This window comes from Rissa tridactyla, chromosome Z, assembly GCF_028500815.1.
Source record: "Rissa tridactyla isolate bRisTri1 chromosome Z, bRisTri1.patW.cur.20221130, whole genome shotgun sequence".
Taxonomy (NCBI): Eukaryota; Metazoa; Chordata; class Aves; order Charadriiformes; family Laridae; genus Rissa; species Rissa tridactyla.
Window position 1 is genome coordinate 74,413,338 of NC_071497.1, and position 19,593 is coordinate 74,432,930.

The 19,593-nt window shown below is 40.0% G+C and overlaps 1 protein-coding gene across 2 annotated transcripts; it reads left to right on the forward strand.

Annotated features, from left to right (window-relative positions):
* The first annotated feature begins 524 nt into the window (after window positions 1-524).
* C1QTNF3 (C1q and TNF related 3) lies at window positions 525-18,632 on the forward strand. 2 transcript variants are annotated; one of them, XM_054185861.1, is made up of 6 exons: window positions 525-895; window positions 5,931-6,042; window positions 8,691-8,845; window positions 13,131-13,260; window positions 14,760-14,859; window positions 16,564-18,632. In XM_054185861.1, the coding sequence occupies exons 1-6, from the start codon at window positions 608-610 to the stop codon at window positions 16,721-16,723; spliced, it is 945 nt and encodes a 314-aa protein (XP_054041836.1). In that variant the 5' UTR covers window positions 525-607; the 3' UTR covers window positions 16,724-18,632. The 2 variants fall into 2 exon arrangements, with proteins under 2 accessions (XP_054041836.1, XP_054041837.1); XM_054185862.1 differs by having other exon boundaries at window positions 525-691.
* The last annotated feature ends 961 nt before the right edge of the window (window positions 18,633-19,593 follow it).

A 19,593-nucleotide genomic window follows, 5' to 3' on the forward strand; every position in this document is an offset into this window, starting at 1 on the left:
TCAGAAACAGCCATTGGGTCAGGATCATATGCAAAAGCTCCTCTTGTGCTTTTGTTTCCTAATTGCTCTTGGAAGGATTTTTCGTACTGGGCTGACGCAGTTGTGTGTGTGAATTTCCTGGCAAATAAGGAAGGTGACTGTGTCCAAAAGACATTTAAGAGTGTGAATTCACAGCCTTTCCATGTCTAATCAAGGAGCGTAAACCATTAGCCACATGTTCTCCATTTCCATCACATTTTTTCACACTTAAACAAAAACATGCCAAAGAAAAGGTGCTACATTTTTTAATGCCCCCAAATAGGAACCACGGGAGTCCGTTAAATGCTGTGGTCATTTCCAGCATACAAATCAATTTTCCTTGTGGTGGTGAAGTGGTGAATAATGCCTGGTTTGTTTAAAGGAGCATGACTGATTTTGGATGAAGGATCCTGTCACTTTGGCATTTTCAGTTTTATTTATTGCACGCAACCATATAAAACCTGGTACTGGTCTCAGTGCCAGGCTTACTAGTGGAAAAGCTGAAAGGACCACATAACTCCTGGTGCAGCAAAGAGGTTCTACTTCTGCAAGGCATTTGCTGGACTCCTGAAAATTTATTTTGAATAACATGGCAGAGAAGGATTTCATCAGTTGGCATCTACTGGCTTTATTTTTTCTTCCATTTTGCCTGTGTCAAGATGAATACATGGAGGTGAGCAGAAGATCTTATAAACCAGTGGCCAAAGTATTGCAAAGTCACCACCAGACTGGCCATAAAGGTTCCAGAAGCAGGGAAATATTGAAACAGCGGAGTCAACTTATAGAGTGGACTGTTGATAATAGCACTTCTACAGACCAAAAAGTCCTGAGACCAGAGGTAGATGATGTAGAACTGACTACCTCAGATAGAGTCCAGGTACTCTGAATTAATCTTCTAAAGATATATTTAAAGCTAATGAGATTTTTTTTTTTTTTATTTTTTTTGCTAAGAGTATTAGTGATATATTTATGAAATTATTTTTATTAAAGCTGTGTATTGGTCTGTATCTTGCTGGGTTGCTTTATAGGATCTTTTAATGAGCTGGTAGAACCAGCAGTGGTTGGGGACACGGGTTTCAACATAGACAGCAGCCCTTTGTTTTGCTGAAACTGTGATCCTGTGCAATCATATGTTCTGATATACAGTCTCCTAATTATTTCAAGGTAATACTTATTTAATATATTGAAGTTTTAGATTCTGTTAACTCATTTGAATGTGAAGGAAAATTACAGGATTTATAATGGTATTTGGAAAGATTCAATTAGCAGAGAATAACTTTACTTGAAAATGATGTATATAGAGTATATTCTTTTGAGCTTGAGACAAACAATGAAAGTCTGAGTGTTCAAAAAGTTTATTCTAAGCCATAGCTTATAAAAAAGAGATACTAATGTAATAAGTAAATTCAACAATATAGATCAACTTGACAGTTTCAGAGGAAAAAAGACTTGAAATGAAACTCTAAATCATCCCTAGTATCTGCATTTTAAACTGGGAATCTTTTTATACCTTTTATATGGCATTTTAGATATTATAGTCATTAGCTCACAGCAAAGGGAAAATGGCATCATTTGATTATACATAAAATATTGCAGTTCAATTTAAAGGGAAAAATCTGAAGGGCAGAAGATGAAGCTTTTTCTAGCACTAGGCAAAACAAAATTCCACTCAAAGTTTTCGTTGATTAATGTTTTCAGAAACAAGAACATGAGTGGTTTTTTCCTATTGCTGATACAAATGTTTGAGTCCTGTATAGTTCACATTTCATCATTTGTGCTTTAAAGCTCTTTCAGATCATACTATGATATTTTGAATTCCAAAAATCATGGACATGCAGACAAGTGTTGAATAATAACCTACTTCATGATTAGCAGAGGGGAGATTTGATTTTAATCCTGTCCTAGGCTTGAAGAACTGAAACATATCCAAGTATGGGAATAGGTTTAATATACCACTATATTCCCTGGTTTTAAATTGTATAGTGCTTTGCATTTCATATTTCTTGGGCAGGAGTTATATGTTCCTCCAGTGCACTCAGCAAAATAGATATTTAACTGTAGGTATGTTAAATTGCATTTGCAGTATATAAACAGTGTAAACCATCAGGTACATAGTCCAATGAGCCAGCTAGTGTGTGTGTACCTTTTTACTGCAGAGAGAATTGTGCAGCTGCATGCTACAGACTGTGTTATTGGTACTTAAAGAAGATTCCCATTTAGCTCAATATAATTTCCAATAATGCAGGATTGAATACAAAATTACCACTCTTTTAGGGGTCAAGCTGTCCCTCTCAGAAAGTGTCGCTGTGTTTGGGGTGCATGTGTCTCTCATCAGAGAGTTTAATCCAACATGTTTGGAGTTATCTGCTGGGGAAAGAGGTTGTGACATTAAAACTGAGCCCAGCGAGTCTGAGTACAGCTGATGGCAGTCATTTACCTGCCAGACCTGCTCTAAGAAGCAATCTTTGCTGGGGAAATGATGCAATTTTTGGCTTACTGAAATGAAATGGAGCACTAGCAGATGCTTGACAGGGATAATCCATCACAGTGTGGCTGACACAATAGGTATTTTCCATCTCTAGACTCCAGGGTTTTCGAGGCAGAGGAGGAATGAAGGTGGCACAGACATGTTTTAGTTCATGTAAAAAACTTTTCTCTTCCCCTTGAGATATCTGAAAGCTGTTTCACCCCTAAGTCCCTAGTTTCTTACTTGTCTTAGCTCTGGCTGGAGAATTTCACCCTCTTGCTAAAGGGTTTTAACAGTCCCATTCCTTGTTATGGAATAGAAACAACAGCATTTGGTTTTGCTGCACTGGGTACAAGGCCAGTTTTCAGGCTATTAGTAACTTATGTAAAATATAATGTGCATTTCTGAAGCACAAGAACTCCTAGTGACTGGGGAAAGCCATGCCAGACACATTCTTTCTTTTGAGGTTGCTCTTTGAGAACCTTCAAGTACCCCTCAACCTAATGGTGTTTCACCCTCATTTTTGCAATTTTGGTTTGTTTAATTCTTTGGTAAAAAAGGGGCCTTAGCGCCCACAGAGACATGTTATTTTGCATTCAGAACGGGAGCCAAGAATAGTGGATGTACAATGCCTGTCTCCTGCATTGTCTTAGACAATATAACAGAAACCCATAAAATTAAAAAGGAAGTGGAAAAGGGCTGGGTCTCCAGTTATGGTTTGTTCACACCTTTAAGTTAAGGGAATTTTATAGACTATCTGTTGCCTATGACTGCCTCCTACATACTAAATCAGGAAATTCAGCAAACAGCCTCAGAAATATTTCCAGTTTTCTATCTGTATTAGGAAATCAAAATGACAAATGCATTTCAAGCTCCTAAAACATATTCATGTTCAGAGAGCAATGCCAAAGATTCATTGTGTGATAAAATTTATGTACAAATGGCTGCATAGGACACCTTTGGCAAGTAGATCGTCATTAATCCCTTTGTCCCATTTGAGTGTAATTTTACTTTAGGAACAGGTTTTTCCTTTAAACGTACTCTTCATGAAATTCTCTGTTTTTAGAGATTAAAAGAGTTATCCTGAATATTCATTGTTCTTAGCAGCCAACTGTGAACACTTTTTTCCCTCCCAGTCAAAGGATTAGTAAAGATAATAAGTTAATACTACTTTATGACTTGCATAAGTAGTTATTTTGAAGTCAGTGGAAGTGTTCTCATACAACCAGGCTGGCAGGACTTGCCTCATTTCACGTGTAATAACCTGCTGAGCTTTTTGAGAGGTAACAATGCCAAACAGCATTTGGTTATGACCAGCACTAGAATCTGTTTTATGATAACATAGCTGGTTAGCTAATAACGTCATTCAGGATTTCAGTGAATTGGGAAAAACCCCAAACCTTACCTGCATAGAGAGGGTCTCACATACCATCCATTTTACTGGAGTCATGCCTTCCCTTACCTGTAACCCACAGTTCTATGTCTTCGGATATTTCTAGGCTGATATGACTTATTTGCTCTTGACAAATACATACACAGTTTGCCTTCTCATTTAATATGAATATGGAGCACTATCAAAAAAGAGCTGGAGATTTTGATCTCAGTGCAACACTCAACATTAGCATTTCAGGTGGTGCAAAATGCTTGCACCATTCCAGCCCCTCTTGTACTTGGTTCCCTTCAAGGACTGAAAATGAGCCAAAACTAGGGCTACTTCTTCCCTCATATTAGGAAAGCTTTAAACTGTATATCTGATGATTGTCAGTTATGTTCTTCCTAACAACTGGGAGAGATAAAACAGCAAGAAAGATACAAACAGGTTCTCTAGGAACAAACAGTCCAAGAGGCAGAACTCATTTTTCTCATAAAATATAGACCTTATCAAGGAATATGGTAAAAAGCATAGCATTGACCAAAACCCCAGAAGTATAAAGCCCTTCTGCCCACTGTCAAGTCTTAACATTTCCATAACTCTTTGAATATGAAGCATAATTGTTGAGCTGCCTGGTCAGCCTTTATTCCCATGGTAGCTCCACTGGCTGTGGTTCCAGCTGGAAAGGGCATGTGTCTGTACCACTGGAGGAGTTGCAGTATTTTGATGATATGAACGGGGTTTTCTGTATCCATAAACATGAAGTCCCAAGTCTCTCAAAATTAATGTCTGGGGGTGTGCTTGGTATTGTTCAAAACGTGGGCAGAGTCTTTAGTGTTTCAGATCAAGCCAGCTGATGACCCTGAGGGCAGGAATACACCACATCTCATTTGGCAGCTCCCATCCCACCAGAGGCTGGTTTGCTGCTGTTAAACCAATAGGTCTGCATTAAGCAAGTAATTTGAGGACAATAAAGACAAGTGAAAAGAAAGGGAAGGAAAACAAACAGTAGAATGATTAGAGAAATGTAGCAGTCAGACTGGTGTAACTATCCCCCCACCAGAATTTGAGAACTGCAGATTTGCACCTCTGGATAATAGCAAAGAATTGTAGGCAAAAAGAAACAAAGAATTAGAAATGAGAAGGAGGTAGAGAAATAAAATCAAACCATGGACCTCTACCTTGGCTGACCAATCAGAAGATTTGCGAGGGCTAAATCATCGCAACAGGCTAGTTATGAAATCCAGCCAGGATTGAATGAGACTCCATTAGTATAAATACAATAATTTGGGAAAGCAAAGCACTGAAACAGAACTATTATTATAGTAGCTGAGCTGTGTATAATAAACTCATTAGTTTGTTTATGCTGCTATATTACTTTCAGCATATTCATAGTTTCAGTAACAGATTTTCATCGTTACAAACCCACAACTACAAATAATCAAACGTCCATAACACCAGGTGGTTGTGGTCAGTTCAAATTTTTGTCATGTGTCTTGGCACTTTTTTAGGTTGTCCCAACTTCAGTAGGTTGTAAATATGCAAGGCTGGGGCCATGAACAGGAATATGCTGCATGGGCACTTTTTAACATCTCCTTTGGGTGGTCCAACACAGTTTTATTCATGTTTAGTGGAGGATACTTCATTGCTGAAGGTCAATGAAGTCCCTTGTGTCCTACCACTCGTTGTACATAGGCTTGTTTGTCAAGAAAGTTCAGCTGAAACGTGGGATCAGTGAAAAACAGGATACGAACCTAACTGAAATATCCATCTAACTTTCATTACTTGGTATTATTTTATTTTCAAACCCCTCATTATTTGACAGGACAAGTTGGGTTTTTTTAATACTCATACAGCTCTTAGAACACTTGATGAGCTATTTCCTTAAATCTTCCAAAAATAACATCTTCAGGGACAACCCAAATATGGGAGATTTCAGGCCAGATAAGAAGAGTTTTGAAAACTTAGCAAATATATAAACAGAGAATATATAATGAAGACCCTGTAACCGACATGCATATGATTGATGCCCTCCGTGAATGAGCTATTTAAAGCTTATTTTTGTGCACTTAGCCCCCACAAACCGGACCGCAGAATCCAGACTGTAGTTCCTGCTGCCGTGGTGACTTTGGAGTTCGACTCTACCAAGGGCCCCCAGGACCTCCTGGGCCCCCTGGGATGCCAGGTAAAGATGAAGTTTAATTGATTTTTTGATCAGTCTAATTACAGGCTATAAATTACAGGCTGTTCTATGAAATATCAGAGAATGGTCCAAACATCAGTATTTGGGGACAGGTTCAGAAGCAAGATTTTCCTGTAACTTCTGGGGAGATTTTCAGAGATTTTCAGTTAGACTCTAAAGTCTTTTCCAGTGAAAACGCATTTATTATTAAAATTCAACTTTCACAAATTCATGCTAAAAGTAATCTCATTACATTTCTACGGCAAATTGGTCTCTCAAAGCAGCATGAAGCCTCCATTAAAGTTGGAAGAACTTGTTCCCTGGAGCTGATTATTATGGTTACCTTTGAATATCTGGCTACGCTATTGTGTACTGTATTCAGTAGCTTTTTTTCATCTAGCATACTGCTAGCCAATATTTTACACAGACACACATGCTTCTGTTCTGTCGTAGAAATGCCTTCTTTTCCTTCCTTCTTCTTTTCTTCCATAATAAAAAGTACCTTTTTTTTTTTTTTCCATTAGAAATGCACACAGAAGAACAGGATACACAAGAAAGGGGTATACTTCTATCTGATAACTGGTGTGGAAAAAGAAGAGCCTAGAGAAGGGAAAAAGATAGTTAGTTGCGTTTTGGTGTAGGTTTGTTACAGCAGCTACCTTCAGGGACTTGAAAATCATGGTTCCTAAAGCAGATGTATAATGTAAACGAACATGTCACTGACTGGCAGATTTGTCTCATCTTCAAAAGCTTACGTCTTCTGTTATCACAGTAAAAATGCAATTTCATAATCCTTCTGTCTCACAAATGTACTGACAGTAACAGACATGACATAACGACACACACAAAAAAATTAATGTAGTGATTTTTGGTAGAAACAGTTTGCAGTAACAGTTAAATCTGTCTGTTATGAAGTTAAATCTGAGTGAATGAAGTGTTTCACTAACTACCTTCAGCTAGCAAAATATTAAAATAAATTGTTACTTCAACATATTTTGGGTATTCAGCAAAATAAGGTCATAGGTGTATTTGGTATTAGCCTGATGTAAGATATTCATGCATCAACCTTTATAAAAATACTACTGAGCATTACAGAAGAAAGAAAAGTCTAATGGTGAGGCCTCTTGTGCAGAAATATTGCATTACATAGTAATAAACTGTTGGCTTCTTAGAAGTGGGACACAATTTTGAATGAGGCCCACACGTTCAAGGCTGCAGGGGACCTACTGGGGCACAGCCCAGCCCCAGCTTTGCCCTTTCCTGATGCGAGGATGTATCTCAGTCACACCTTCTTGTCACCGCAGGATGCCACAAACATACGGCCGACAGCCACCTTCTGCACCCTGTAATTTCTCTCTCTCCTTCATCTGCTGCATTTCGTATCACTGTGCCCGTCGGGGGAACGACAACAGCTGCTTTTCCCTTGATTGAATCAAATGTCGCTCGCAGACTTCTGTTCTGAACTGGTAGAGAAGTAGTTCTGGCTTCACTTTGGCTGTACTTTTCTTCTGGCTATACTTTACAAGAGTAAACATTCTTGTTATTTTTAAGAGTTATCGATTTCTCTACCCAAACAAGTTTGCTTAATTTCTTCCACCATTTAGCTTCCTTGTTTGAAGTGAATTTTTTTTCTCTATACAAAAACTCTGAAGAATCACTTAATCATTAGACTTGACCTCAAACAACACCATTCTTGTAAATTCATAACCACAGTGACTAATCAGAGAACAAGCAGAGTGGCAAAGAATCTAATTTCAGTTCAGGAAGACTTAGAACAATGATGACACTAATTAATCCCCTGAGTAATTAATTGAAAGGTCAGGTTTTTGCTTCAGGTATGCATAATAATTGCTCAGTGATTCTAGCCAACTTCAAAATTTTGTCAGTCACATTGACATTTGCCGAGTAAATTTCCTCAGTAAACATCAGAAAGTAAGTAATACTGCAGATGCAGGAATATGTTTTTATAATGACCTCTTTTACAAGAAACCATCTCAGAAAAGCTTCATTATAAAATTTTTGTCTTTCTTTAAATTTAGGAACATACAGTCAATCGACCCCTTGAAGCTAACCAGCACCCTGAGAATGCACACTCTCTTGGGTTTGGCACAGACGGGTCATTTGGCTAGTTTAAGTCTGCAGCCATTCTTTCCTTTGTGTCCACATGTTTTAAAGATAGCAAAACATTATTCAAAATTATCTTACCCTATCCTAATTAACCTAAAATATCAGGAAAAAAGTTTTTACACAAAAGGAAAAGCAAGAGTGCTTACGCATGCTACCTGGTATGTGTCAACAGGCAGTGGCTTTCGCTTTCCTTGAGCCTCACGTCCACTGAGGTCTTGTCCTTGCACAACTCCCCAACAATGCAATGACTTGAGATATCGGCACTTTATGCAGCAACACCAAGATAGCATGAGGGTTAACTCTTAAACGTCAATCTACATTCTTCTGGAAACTTGCTCATCAAAACCGTCACCTTCAGCTTAACCATACAGCTGTTTCTTATCCGTCACAGCTCAGCCTGGGGTTTATGGTATTGAAAAGTCCATGTGTTGCAAACGGGTGGAAAAAGAGTTTAACAGTTATCTGTTTTAAAACCCATTACATGAAAGTATTTAAGTTAAACAGAAAGCTCTGTTTCCTTTAAGGAAATCATGGAAACAATGGAAATAATGGCGCAACTGGCCAGGAAGGAGCCAAAGGTGAGAAAGGAGACAAAGGAGATATGGGACCAAGGGGAGAGCGTGGCCATCATGGACCCAAAGGCGAGAAGGGTTACCCTGGGATTCCCCCAGAGCTACAGGTACAAAATCTCTGGCTTGTGTTGGCTGCATCAGTTCTCAGGTTATGGTTTTCTTCTCTGAAAAACAGCACCTAACTACTTAAGAAGCAAATCCCCCTGTAATTTAATACAGTCAGAGACATATGTAGCCCTTGTCATGACTGACAAATGTGCTCTGCCAGATCTTCCTGGGAAAGAAAGACATCAGGGATTAGTCTTTCTTTACAGTAAGAATCCAGCTGATAAAGAAGAAACGTATATAGTTCACTTTTAGGGCAGAAAGCCAGTATCTGGGTCGTTAAAGAAGAATAGCGGGGACTATCATTTTTCTATAAAGCTTTATCACATACCTAACTACGCTTCCTACAGGATATAAAAAGAGTAAAGGAGTCACTCTGGCCCATGCCTCTCAGGTCAGTCAGACTTTGGGAGATTCTCAGAAGCATATGTATCCAACTCCTCAAAGTATGGGGTCAAAGCCTCTGAGTGCAGACAGAAGTCCTCTAGTTTTGAAAAATACGCCTCAGTAGTTTTTGCATGTCTAGATACCTTAAATATGTTGAGAAGCATGTAGGTTCTGCCTGTGAATGAATCACCCAAAAGCCAGATGAGTATTAAAACATGGTTTCAAGCCTGATCTGATAAGCTCTACTGAGGGATGGGGTATATTTGTTTGGGCTCAACACTGTGTTGGCATAGTCCCATAGCTTTTGCCTAAGAGCTTTTTCATATCACAGGAATCTGGCAGAGGGCCAAGAGCTTGCGTATATCTATATCTACAGTAGAGTGGAGATGTGGTGTAGTCCTGTTCTTAAGGCAACTAAAAGTAAATGGGACTTGCCTAACTAAGACCCTTGGTTGCTGTGGCAAAGGCGATTTAAGAGTTGCCCACACTGTATATTGCAGTGTAGCAATATACCAGTGGTTCATCTGAAATAGCAGGAAGACTTGACTATCTCATAGAATGATAGAATGATAGGGTTGGAAGGGACCTCTGGAGATCATCTAGTCCAACCCCCTGCCAGAGCAGGGTCACCCAGAGCAGGTTACACAGGAACATGTCCAGGCGGGTTTTGAATGTCTCCAGAGATGGAGACTCCACCACCTCTCTGGGCAGCCTGTGCCAGGGCTCTGCCACCCTCAAAGGAAAGAAGTTCCTCCTCATGTTTAGGTGGAACCTCCTATGCTCAAGTTTGTGCCCATTACCTCTTGTCCTGTCGCTGGGCACCACTGAAAAGAGCCTGGCCCCATCCTCCTGACATCCACCCTTTAAGTATTTGTAAGTGTTGATAAGATACCCCCTCAGTCGTCTTTTTTGCAGACTGAAGAGACCCAAATCCCTCAGCCTTTCTTCATGAGAGGTGTTTGAGTCCCCTAATCATCTTGGCAGCTCTCTGCTGCACCATCTCCAGCAGTTCCCTGTCCTTCTTGAACCAGGGAGCCCAGAACTGGACACAGTACTCCAGGTGCGGCCTCACCAGGGCAGAGTAGAGGGGGAGGATGACCTCCCTCGACCTGCTGGCCACACTCTTCTTGATGCACCCCAGGATGTCATGGGCCTTTTTGGCCACAAGGGCACATTACTAGCTCATGGCCATCCTGTTGTCCACCAGGACTCCCAGGTCTCTTTCCACAGAGCTGCTCTCCAGCAGGTCAGCCCCCAACCTCTACTGGTGCATGGGGTTATTCCCCCACAGGTGCAGCACCCTACACTTGCCCTTATTGAATTTCATAAAAGGCAAGATTTAGGTGCATGGCAAGCCTTTGAGGTGTATCCCTCCTGGTCTCCAGCTGCCATTCCGGAAGGGGCTTCTGTAGGTCGGATCAGCCAGCCCTGTGTCGTGGGATCCTAAAGCACTTCAGACGGCACTAAGTGCATTTCTGTGGGCAAGTGATTGGAGTCAGACAGCCTACATGTGAGGGAAGCATCTAGGCTCCCATTACAATCACTGAGGATCTAGAAGAGCAACTCAATCTGACAGTCACTGGCTGCTTTGGGGCAAATGCAACCTCAGCCACCACAGAGTATATAGATCTCCAGAAACTATAAGGGGGTTTACATCCTCACTCACACGTACACACTTTAATGGAAGTGCCTTAGTCTTGATCTGATTTGTACCCCCTAAACCCAGTTCAACACAGAAGAGACAAAATGGGACACAGCAAACATGCACAAAAAGAAATCCCACATCCAAACACTCTGACTACGGGGGAGACTGAAGTTCTGATTTATTTATACATCTACAACTTTTAGCTGAACAATACTGTTTCCCAATAACAGTCATTTATATATGCCTTTATATCCTCACAAAAGGCATGCAAATTAACAGCAAAATCAACGGTACAAAGTGTGCAGTATGGGAAAATGGCTTTTGATTTCTTGTCATCGTTTATGTTTGAATTCTCCACCCTAGGTTGCATGAAGATGGGATAATTGCACAAAATAAAATTAACAATTAAAATACTTTCCAAAATTACTAGACTTTTGTAATAAAGGAGAACTGTTTTAGACGTATTCTTAAAGAATTGATCGTAATTAACATTATAGCTGAATATCTTAAAAACATATTTGTTGCAATTACATTCGACATTAATCCTTTTGCAATTTTAAAATAAGCTATCAGCATATTTTTCTTACATAAAGATAGTGGTAGTAACTTAATTAAAAACTGAACAATGAAAGAAGATGAACAACAAAGGTTCATATTGCAATACCTATCTTAAAGTAAAATTCCATCACTGTTTTTAACAGATGCGTTTAAAAATTCTTTACAGAGTAAAGCATACCATTCCTTGTTAGCGTTACACTTAAGATTTTTAGAGCGGGGGCAGGTGGAGGAGAAAATACTTGTGAATACATTACTGTTTTAAGTACAGGATTATTTTGAAAAACTTGGCGTGTCTATGTTCATCTGCTATTTCAAAATGAGACCTAGGGAGAAGGGACGTCTTTTTCAACTCTTCTGATCAACCCAAGAAAAGTAGCTTGGGGTCATAGAGAATGTGAAATGGAATCTAGACAAAAAGCAATAAATTCCATCAAGCTGCCATTGCAGCTGCTTTCCTTTAACACATGATGAACTTTGATGTGATCCTGGCTGAGAAGCAAGAAGTTAACAATTTTTTGTCACAGAAAATGCATCCACGCAGGGATAAGGAAAATCAGCCCAAGCTTTCAGCTCACATCTGGAGCTCCTCAGATTACTGGGCAGATGGCTAATGATTTCCATTGTTGGACATGGACTTGCATTTGATTTTGCCTCTTTTGGTTTTGTTCTCATTTGGAGATGAAATCAAAAGAAGTTTGGAGTGTTTTCTTTTAATACTAGTATAGCTGGAATCTCATGAAAAATGTCCTTTTTTTTTGAGGGGCAGTAAAAAGTGTAATTGAATGCTTCTCATTTCAGAAGTTAAGGGATAGAGATAAAATGCCAAGTCACGACTTGACTGTGTGGCACCCAGGTGCAGCAATTCTGCCAGTGCCCAGCTTACTGACAGTCAGATGGGGGGATCACAGGCTCAGAGCTAAGGGATTCCCCCTTCCCTGCCCCCTGCAAGATGAGGGTAACTTCAGTTGTCCAATGTGGGAGGTTTTGCACTGTCTCCTACAAAACATCTTCCACGGCCAATACATCTCACTGCAAGAAGTGTTAACACGAAGTTGAAGAACAGTTTACACTTAGTTTCCTCTTTTGGTCTCCACCACCTTCTAATTGTCATGACTGAGGATACCAGGCAACTGGTAAGAGAAAAAGCACTGAATGTTGAGTCCCAGCAACTGCACTTCTAGAGGACCTCTAATAAAAATGCTTAATGTATCTCTGAAGGTAGTTCGCAAGAAACACTAATGTGCATGGATTTTACCAAGCATTATTTATTTATTACACACATCCAGTTAAAAGCAATATCCAATCTAAATGCATTGGGGAATATATAAAAACTAATTAAATCACTCTTGTCGGAAACGCCATCAAGTTTTCAGTACCAGTTTTCCGTTTCATCATTCTAGAGAGACTTGAAAGTAAATAAAATCCCAAACGAAGGTCCTGACCTGCGAACACTTGCCCATACACTTACTTTTACAGTCATGAATAGCCCAATTGAATGTAAGAAGCCTAGTCCTCTTCCAGTTTCATTCAATGGGAGTTTTGTTACTGGTGTTTAATGGCCCTGGAGCAGGCCCTAGAAGAACATCTCTGTCAGGAAAATAAACAGACCGCAAATACAGGAAAAAAAATCTGTAGCTGATTCCTCTACACGTGTGCATTTTGTGAACGACTACCTGAATAAGAACCTGTTTTTCCAGGTCGCATTCATGGCTTCCATGGCTACTCACTTCAGCAACCAGAACAGTGGGATCATCTTCAGCAGTGTCGAAACCAATGTTGGGAATTTTTTCGATGTCATGACTGGGAGATTTGGTGCTCCAGTGAATGGTGAGTGTTTGCTAAACAAAATAATGCAATTCTGGGAGCTACAGGGAGAAGTGTGGTCAATAATGATGAGAAACTAGTTCACTGCCTTTGCAGAAGGCACTGATGAGGCTCACTCAGCATAGCTCTTGCCACGTACTTTCAAGAAAAATTAAATTGGAAACCGAGCAAGCCAAGAGAGGGCTTGCCAGCCAGCGCGACTAGTGCTTGGCACAAAGGTGGGAGGAAGAGGCATGGCCAGAGCTGGGGAGGGAGCAGAACTATCTATCTGCTTTGAGACCTTTAGCCCTTCAGCCACAGTGATGAGATAACCGTGGCCTTGATGTTGCAGCAGCAGCATCTTCACAGATCGCTCCTCTGCCTCCTGCCTCCAGTCACTCTCTTCATTCCCATCTTCCCTCATGCCAGTTCAGCTGTGACCTGGCCTGCAACGGACGTGTGGCTGGAAATGAGGCATTACTTTTTTTCCTGAGTTATTTTTCAGCTGCATCAATCCCCCATCTTACACAGCTGTGGCGCAGGAAGAACAATAGAAGATGGGGGAGGCAGGGCCATAACTAAAACCATGTCTAAGCAAAGTCTGAAACCACCTTCCTTCACTTGGCCTTTCTCACCCCGCCATTCATTTACTCACTGCTAAGGTAAATGGTATTAAAATAAACAAAAGTCAGGCCCTCCAAGCTTGCTGTAGCACAACTTACTGACAGCTGGGGGCGTGTGTCCTCATAGCTGCTTCCTTTTGAGGTTAGTGTGTATGTGGATGTCAATAAACTTTGACCCACAATGATTTAATGACTTTCATGCAAACTCCAAGCTCCCATTGCAGGGTCAGTGCCATAGATTACCGTTCAGGAACCAGGAGCTGGTCTTCTTACCTGGGGGAGCCTTGTAGAGCTCATGACACCTAACATGGTTGTACTGACAACATTGTTGGTGCCTCTCAGACAGAGAAAGAGCTAAAAAGAAAAAGGGTGATGGTAAGGGTGTGTTGTGCAAGAAGAGGAAGCGGTGGCTGTGTCTGCGTTATTCAGGGTGTGGTACGGACAGGTGAGCTGCAGTGGGTGCTGCTAAAGCCACTCATGCCCTGCCTGACCTGGGCGAGATGCTGGCTGTCTGACAGCCCCTGAGGCTGAGCCCTGGCTGGCCTGGAGGCTGCCCTTTTGGGAGAGGGCAGGAGCAAGAAGGTAAGGAAAAGAGGTGAGAGAGAGGTCACTACACTCAGCCTCTGGGAATTTCCCTTTGGGTGAGAAGGAAGGGATGAGCAGTCCTGCCATGTTCAAATACAGTCATTTCCCTAGAACAGCATGTGGCTTAGCCCCTGCCATATGCAGAATAAAAATGAATCAGATTTTGGCACACTATAAGCAGAAGCAATATACCCACTGACAACTGGAAGGTAATTCTGGCCTCAGCTACTTTGTTTTCTAAGCAAGAAGCACAAGTCTGTAGCATGACTACCTCCCTCTATGAAGTAAACACATTGTATTTGGTAATCTTTTCAGGGGTGTATTTCTTCACCTTCAATATGATGAAACATGAAGATGTGGAGGAAGTGTATGTGTACCTGATGCATAATGGTAATACTGTTTTCAGCTTATATAGGTAAGTGAAGGGCCAGGCTATATTAACGCAAAAGACATGTTTGCACAGATGTGACAACTTGTTCACATTTCAAGAAGAAGAAATTCTGTAGGGTAAAATAATCAACAAAGAAAAACGATTGCATTTCACCCTCCTCAACTTGCAGATTTGGACCATACCTGCCACAGATCCCGGACCTAAAATTTAGCCTTGATCACAAGTTCCTCAAAGCTCAGGGGAAAGGAATTAGCACTGCAAGTCAGGGTTGGAGTCCAGTGGTAACATGCTGTCATTCTGCTAAAATGTTATCTTTATCCTCATTTTGTCTGTCATACTCGTAACAGTCTTGTTAAAGATTAAGGGGAGAGCAATTTACTTTAAAGGTGGAGAGCATTTAAACTGCAGCAGTAAGGATAAGTAAGAAGCAAAGGTCCTCCATTTACTGGCTTTGTCATCATTAGCACACTTAGAAAAAAAAGGTTTCTGAACTTTTTATTTTATCTGGAGGATCATTGAGAATAGGATTTACTTCTAGCTTATCAACTTCTATAAGGACCAGGTCAACAAGCTTGTAGCCAGATGGGTATCTGAAAAAACAATGTGTTTGGAAAAATCTATTATTTCTTTAATACCAACCAGGGGTCTAATGCTTCTCTCCTAAGCCTGAATAAACAGACACAAAAGCTTAGGTTGATCACACTGGATTTTAGGCACTTAGATGATAGCAGATTCATTTAAGCTGTCATTTTAGCAGGTTCACTTAAGCAACAAGCAACAGGACAAGAGAAAATGGCCTCAAGTTGCACCAGGGTAGGTTTAAATTGGATATTAGAAAAAATTTCTACACCAAAAGGGTTATCAAGCATTGGAGCAGGCTGCCTAGGGAAGTGGTGGAATCGTCATCCCTGGATGTATTTAAAAGACAGGTAGATGTGCTGTTCAGAGACATGGTTTAGTGATGTTTTTTGTCAGAGTTATGTTGATGGTTGGACTCAATGATCTGAAAGGTCCCTTCCAACCCAGGCAATTCTATGGTTCTTTTAAGCTGTCAAGGTTTTTCCACAGCCTGAACCTGAAGCACCACCAAAGGGTGCTTCACTCCCAGTAGATCTTTCCTGCAAAAGAAAAGGGCCCTTTTCTTTTTCCCCTTGACGCAGTGATGTCAGAAAAGGCAACAGTTGGAAGAAAGTGAACCAAGACTCATGCTAAGCCAGCAGGTTAGCCCACATCAAACATATCTACATTCCAACAAAAGGCCTCAGGACGCAGTGAGCTGCCTGTCTCTGCCCACTGCACGTGCCAGGAGCACAACGGCTAATCTCACATGAGACTCCTGACCTGGAGGCATTTAAAATTAGCTGGGATGAATCCAAGGGGAAAAGAGCATCACAGGAAATCTGGAGTGTTGCGATGAATGAGGAGAGTTTTATTTCAAAAAACAAATTTGTTCCTGTGCCCTGGAAAAAAAATGCAAAAGTTAAACTCCCAGAATTTCAGAAAGGAATGAAATGATGCAATTAGGTAAGGTGCAAAATTTGACTAGGAGATCAAATGGAGAAAGATGCCAACACTTCCTCGTAAAGCTGAAAATATGTTGGCAAGCCTTTCAAGGAAGTTTTGCTCAGGATAACAATGTGCTTTCTTGGATTCTTTTTTTTTTTAAAGTTGTTTGCTTGATAATTGATGAGAAACAAAAAGCTGACTTGTTAAAATATTCATCCTCAGCTATGAATCAAAAGGGAAAGCAGACACTTCAGGAAACAGTGCAGTGCTAAAACTTGCCAAGGGAGATGAAGTTTGGCTGCGAATGGGAAATGGAGCCCTCCACGGGGACCATCAACGCTTCTCTACATTTGCTGGGTTTCTTCTTTTTGAAACCAAGTAAAAAAAGAAAGCAAAAACCAATAGATGTTTATCTGGGGAAACTTCTTTTTTGGAACTGGTATTTTTCTCCGGACTGTGGAATAGCATTACAACATTGAAAGATCAAGAAGGCTTGTTTTGATGCAATGCGTTGCTATTTGTGTATCAGAGATGAGCTAAATACATTGGGTAGTTGACACACAGATTTATGGAAGATGGGTTGTATCTAGTGATTCATTTAATGTTGCTATTGCTTTCTTCTCCAAAGAGACTGAAAACAAAGAAAAAGGCATTTAAATAATCTAGAGAGCAGTTCACGGAGTAAAGTCTATTTTGTCTGTAAATATACTTTAGTTAAGTATATGTCAGGAATTGAACAATTGATTCATGCTTTTCTGCTCATTTATTCAGTTCTTATTACCTGTTCATTTAAGTGTGCATCACAGAAACAAGCCTGAATGAATTATAAGTAGGCTCAGCTGATACCAAATTTAAAGGAAGAAGTTTTTACTGGACTAGAATGAACTTTACAAATAGGATTAAAAATGTGAAAATAAAGATGTCAAGGATTCAGGTTTATTGCATTCCCATCTCAAACCTCTGAAGATGTATTTGATGTCATTTTTTCATAGATTTTTAGCACATATTTATGCTCGCACTCTCTCTCTTGAAAAAGAGTGCCAGTAATTCTTGCCTTAGTAGCAGCTTGAAGCTAAGGTAACGTAGCCTGCAGTGTGCAGGGAGGGGATCAGACAGGGGAACTGCAATGTTTCTTCCTAGCCTTCAAACTGTTAAAACCTCATGGAACTGAATGCAAGGTGTTTATGCAGAGGCATGTATGTTGGAGAAGTGGGGATACGCCAACAGCACAAACAGAGAAACACACACTTCGTGGACTTGGGAGCTCTCTTAGAAGGATGCACCTTTTAATATTGCATATTTACTTAACGGTGAAGTTGTTGATACAGTTTTCCTAGCAGCCTTCCAAGAACCAATATTTCAGGAAAGGACACTGCAGCCTGGCAAAGCAGCAGCTAACCCAGTTCAATATTTAACTGGTGAAAGCAAACGCTGGCTGGCTCAGAAGTTCTGGTCACAGTAAACCAGGCCATTCTTCAGCATTAATATTTGCCACCGGCTTTTCAAAAATTGGGTACCTGAAATCCTGCCTTGCTATTTTCTTTTCATCTGAATCAGCACCAAATATATTAAGACAATACTGTTTGAATCTATCTTCTGCACATTCTGGCTCTCCACACACAAGCTAATGAAATATAAATTACATTTTAACAGACATTACATTTTAACCTGACAGTATCTGCCATTAATGTATAACAAGCAGGCGGGGTTAGGAAAACATTTATTCGAAATTCTTCTATACCGGATACAGATACCAGTAGCACAAGCATAGAGCAAATGAATAAAAATTTGCCCTATGAATTTGTATGTCCCTGTACACGTTCCTAGTGTATGTAAACCACGTCTTACGATGAAAAATGCATGTTGATACTTGACGATTATGACTTGTGATTTTTTCGTTTTATGCATCAACCACTGAAAATATTAGCTTTAATGAACTGTCATCCGACGAGTTTTGTTGTTTCTTTATGAACTTGGGTCAGGTTTGCACCATATAGGTTTTCAAAACCTGAGATGATGTTATTTTAATAAGCATTTTAGTAAAATTCTGGTGTGTCTTCAAACGAAAACCCATCCAACCAGGTAATCAGACAATGTTATCCTTTTGGAATAAGTGCACAAGTTGTATGAGATATATGGCATCATAAGCTAATGTTCACAGTAGGAAAAATCTTGAAAAAAAAGTACTAGTTCTTGTTGTGTTAGGAATGTTTGCTTACTTTGTAACACGTACATTTATCCAATAAAGATTAATAGTCATAAAACTACACTGGTTTGTTCGTATCTATATTTACCAAGGACCTTACCATTTGGAGACCACGGAGATGTATTCTTAATATGTCATTTCTAAGCAGTCATTTTGCTACTGAATGGGAGAAAGTCAGCACTAAGGGTCAAGATGCATTTATTTTACATGTATATATATACACATATAAAATTTAAATCCTTAAGGTTTCCTTCGGGGACTTAACTTTCCTTTATGGCATGGCATGGACATTTTAATCCATTTTGATCACAATAAAGCACTTTAGAAACTATTACACTCATTTTAAGCTCCTTTACATTATGTCTCGTAAAGGCCATGACATAAAAGAAAGCCAAGTTTTGCCATTCTCATTTTATGTTGTTTTCACAAGTTTTATGCAACTTGGCCTGCTAAGAGTGGAAAACAACTAAGAATCACCACAAAAGCTTCTAACAAACCAACAGCACCGGGGTCCCTGTTCCAAGGTTAAAGCTAAGAGGTTTTTTACATCAAGGTTGAAACTTCCTAGTTTTTGTATGAAATCTCCACAGTCTTGTCTCTGCAAAGTTATTGCATACAATCTCTGATGACTGAGTGTTGTAATACCTTATAAATAAATTGTTAACTTGCATATTAATTTCAAAGATCTTTCAAAATATAGCAGCTGATGTAAAATCTCTGTGTGTGTGTGTTCCTGTTCCTCAAAATTACGACGTTTTATATTCAGTAAGTCATGTGGAATGTATGTTTTTTTCTCAGAAATGTTTATGAAATGTAGTCACCTTTCCATTGCTGATGATAACTGAAAGCCTCTTGCTTAGCAGATGCTCAAGACAAAATGTCTGCTGTCAGAGACTTTTGTCCTCTGTTATAAAATAGGTGGTATCTTGGAATTTGTGTTATGAGTGAGAAACCTTCTGTAAATGCAAAAGATGCAATTTGGAGTCTACCTAATGGTTTCTTACCTTTGCTAAGCTGCATCTCTATCTCCCTCTCCCACTTCATGA